The 3,995-nt window shown below is 41.7% G+C and overlaps 1 protein-coding gene across 1 annotated transcript in view; it reads right to left on the reverse strand.

Annotated features, from left to right (window-relative positions):
* ftcd (formimidoyltransferase cyclodeaminase) overlaps window positions 1-3,177 on the reverse strand; it is a 4,521-nt gene extending 1,344 nt beyond the window's left edge. The window contains exons 1-11 of the mRNA XM_031840232.1: window positions 2,804-3,177; window positions 2,370-2,553; window positions 2,158-2,286; window positions 1,977-2,065; window positions 1,605-1,784; window positions 1,333-1,470; window positions 1,114-1,245; window positions 968-1,029; window positions 739-865; window positions 500-661; window positions 341-384 (exon numbers count right to left, since the gene is read on the reverse strand). Of these exons, the coding sequence (XP_031696092.1) occupies window positions 341-384; window positions 500-661; window positions 739-865; window positions 968-1,029; window positions 1,114-1,245; window positions 1,333-1,470; window positions 1,605-1,784; window positions 1,977-2,065; window positions 2,158-2,286; window positions 2,370-2,553; window positions 2,804-2,857 (1,301 nt within the window). The 5' untranslated portion in view covers window positions 2,858-3,177. The remainder of the gene's footprint in view (window positions 1-340; window positions 385-499; window positions 662-738; window positions 866-967; window positions 1,030-1,113; window positions 1,246-1,332; window positions 1,471-1,604; window positions 1,785-1,976; window positions 2,066-2,157; window positions 2,287-2,369; window positions 2,554-2,803) is intronic.
* Between the last annotated feature and the right edge of the window lie 818 nt (window positions 3,178-3,995).

Consider the following 3,995-nt stretch of genomic DNA (forward strand, 5'->3'; position numbering starts at 1 on the left):
GATGACAGATTACAGATGACAGATTATAGATGACAGATTATAGATTATAGATGACAGATTGCAGATTATAGACGACAGATTATAGATGACAGATGACAGATTACAGATGACAGATTATAGATGACAGATTATAGATTACAGATTATAGATTATAGATTACAGATTAGATGACAGATTATAGTGTCTTTTAATATCTGATGTAAACTATGTTAACATGATTAAAATGTGAATGTATGACACTACATATACAGTAATTGTATATACACTCATGATGAATAATGTACGTAAACATTCATCTTTGTGTTGATTATAAAAGTTTTACATAATTCAATAAAATCACCTTTTCATCTCCTCTGCGGTGTTCTTCGGCATCTTCAGCGCCGCCTTCAACAGAAAGACACATGTTGAATAATTACTATTCATGAAGAGGAGGGACGGTTTAGGACATTTAGGACGGTTTTGTGACATTTAGAAAATCTTAGGACGTTTTGGACTCAACCATGTAGCTGTTGAAGGCGGTCGAGTCGGCGTCCACCATCAGCAGCAGCTCGTTCGTGGCCTGATGGAACGGAGGGATCAGCCTCCTCATCCTGTTGTCCAGCTTCTCAAACTGTCTCTTCCCGTAAGTCATCTGACCGACCATGGCGCCCAACGCTGCCCCCTACAGGACAGGTGGTATCACACTTTATAATATACAGAATATATATATTACAGTTTAATAATGATGCGTTCTGGTACCAGAGCAGCGACGGCAGCAGAAACCGATCCTCCACCAGGAGCCGCCGTTCGAGCGCCAACACTCTGAACAAACTGCTGCAGAGACAGAGACACCAGCCGGCTGTTCTCCTGTGACCTCACCATGTACCTGCACAGGTAACAACACCTGGTTATGAATATTTAAAGTAATTATGTGTCAGTAATAAAGTCTCACCATCTTGTTTACCTACAATAAAAGGTAAAGACTCACTCTATGATTCTCTCCTTCGGGTTGAACGGACCGAGAGAGTCGAGGCCGAGTTTACTGATCACCTGACGACACAAAGAGACGTCACGTCTTTCTCATTTCATCCATAATTAATGCTCAATATATAGAAAATATATTCAGTCTCCCACCAGCCGGACTTTGTGCTCCTCTTCCACGATGAAGAGTCGGTCTCTCTGGATGTAGAAGTCAGCAGAGTCCAGCACGGCCTTCAGAGGGATCAGGCCTACGATCTGAGAGCCCACCACCGGCAGCTTCAGCTCCTGAGTACGACATCGATCAATAATCAATTATCAATGATCAAAATCTAACAATATGATGATACTTCTGCTTGTTGAATGTCCTCTGACCTCAGCTAGCCTGCAGACCTCCTGGTGCACAGTGTGGAGGGGGGTCACCTCGTAGTCCAGGATGTTGGTGGACACCTGAGCAATGTTGGCTTCGTCCAGGTACCAGCCCATCCCCTGCACCTTCTGCAGAAGCCCCGGCTGGTCAGGAGACAGGCAGAGGTTATACAACTTCTATGAAATGAGATTCACTGAATGTATTTAATAGTTGACAAAGTGAAGAATTCATGTTTTGTGGAGGATAGACATTGAGAACTCAAACTCCCAGCATGCACCTGGTCTTTCCCTCGGCCCTGCTCCCTGAGGTCCAGAGCGATGCGGTGAGCCTGCTCTTTGGTGCCGATCAGGTTCACGTTGAAGGCGATGAGGAACTTGCGAGCGCCCGTTACCGTGGCGCCCCACGACGGCACGAACACGGCAGGACCGAAGTCAGGGGACCAATCAGAGAGCTTCAACTGGTGGACACAAAGACAGAATAAAACATTTGTCCTGTTTTAGGCGTTTTCTAGGGCTTTTATTCTGAAACTACAACACAGTTCTGTAATGTTCACTAAACTCTCTTTACTTACTGGTCTCCTACATTTCCCACAATGCCTTGGTTGAAGAAGAGACAGAAAGTAAACTTCTTAGAAGAGTTTGTGTCTCACCTTGTCAGGTAAAGCTTCGTACTCTCCGGTTCTCACAGACGGAAGATTTCTTCTGGATTCTTTTTGTGCTGCTTCACCATAAAGATAAACTGAAGACATAAAGGGAGTATTAGCCACAATGCTAACATAGCTCTATTAATCGGTTATTAATCAGACATGAATCAGATATTAGGTATCTCACCGGGGACGTTCAGCATCTCCGCCAGTTTCTGTCCGAAGACGTCAGCACAGTGAACACAGTCGTCCATCGAAACGTTCTGGATGGGGATGAAGGGACAAACGTCCAGTGCTCCGGTCCGAGGATGCTCACCTGAACAGGTAACACACATGTCAGCGGTTTCCTGTTGTGATGAGGAAGTAGCTGCTCACCTGAACAGGTAAGTAGCTGCTCACCTGAGTGCGTGCTCATGTCGATGAGGCTGAAGGCCTGCCGGGCGGCATTCAGCGCTCCCTCCACCACGGCTGCAGGTGAGCCCACGAAGGTGTAGACCGTCCGGTTGGTGGAGGCTCCAGGGTCGACTCCCAGCAGGCTGCAGCCCGGCGTGCCGGAGACGGCTGCTGCGATGGCATCGATCACCTGAGACAATAATCAATAATCACCTGAGACAATAATCAATAATCACCTGAGACAATAATCAATAAGCACCTGAGACAATAATCATCGATCACCTGCTTCATTATTGTTATGAATGAACGTTTCATAACATAGTAACTCTAAGTACTTGTACTTCACTCTAGTTTGTATATTCTGATATTCTGCAGGTAATCATTGAGAACATTGATTTAGAAACTTACAGATTAAAGAAACAACTAAATAAAAGACAAACCTCTTTGTTTCGACCCTCTGAGAAGTTGGGGACACACTCGACCAGCTGAGCCATAATGTCTGAAACTGAATGAAGAGATTCAAACTCAGTCTGCAGGTCTAACGTCACCCCCCAAAACCCACAAACCCCCCACTGCTCCTCTAACAGAGTCCAGTGTGTCTAATGATTAGCTGCAGGTCAGTATGTGGGTCAGCTGACAACGATTACTGATTAACACAAAGCTCACGGTCCGACACATACAGAGACTCATCAGGCTCATCGTGGTCGGATTATTGTTTCCACACTTTAAATGTTCACATAACTCTGAATGAAGTGTTACTCACTGTTCATGGGTTAAACGCTCCATTTCAACACGCCTCATGTTGCCTCATGTAACTTGGGGTCCATGTTTACTTCCTGTCAGCTGACGTCGTTCAACCTTCAACACATTCAGAACGTTTAAAACTGTGAAGCTGTTCCTAGATTGTAAACGTTGTGACATCACAACAGTGTTTTCTAACAGTATTTATTTAGCATTTATCTATTATTTATATAGTATTTATCTATTATTTATCTATTATATATCTATTATTTATATCTATTATTTATCTAGTATTTATCTATTATTTATATAGTATGTATCTATTATTTATATAGTATTTATTTAGCAATTGTCTAGTATTTATATGGTATATTTATCTGGCATTTATCTATTATTTATCTAGCATATATATAGTATTTATCTACTATTTATTTAGCCCTAAGAACTTCTTTATCATAAAAAGAAATGTAGACGTCACTTCAGTGAGACAGGTACGATGGTAGCGTTACGTTTCCTCTCCTAAAGCTGAAAACACAGCTGGTTACTGGTTACTTGTTGGGGTTAAATATTTTGAGAGTTACATCAGAAAGAACCAAACTCCATCAGACGTTGAAGAGTTAATCAGTGATCAGATGGATCTCTGACAGCTGATTGGTTCAGAGCAAAAAACAATCCGTCCTCCTCTTTGTTGACTAAGATCAGAAATACTTCAGTTATTTTATGATCCGTCCAACAGAATGATTATTTAAAAAGTTGATTCTTTGATACTAGAGAAAGTTCATAATTCATATATTATACACACACACACACACATATATATATATACACATATATATATATACACATATATATATATATATATATATACACATATATATATATATATATATA

This window comes from Anarrhichthys ocellatus, unplaced genomic scaffold (assembly GCF_004355925.1).
Source record: "Anarrhichthys ocellatus isolate YVR2014 unplaced genomic scaffold, GSC_Weel_1.0 scaffold2488, whole genome shotgun sequence".
Taxonomy (NCBI): Eukaryota; Metazoa; Chordata; class Actinopteri; order Perciformes; family Anarhichadidae; genus Anarrhichthys; species Anarrhichthys ocellatus.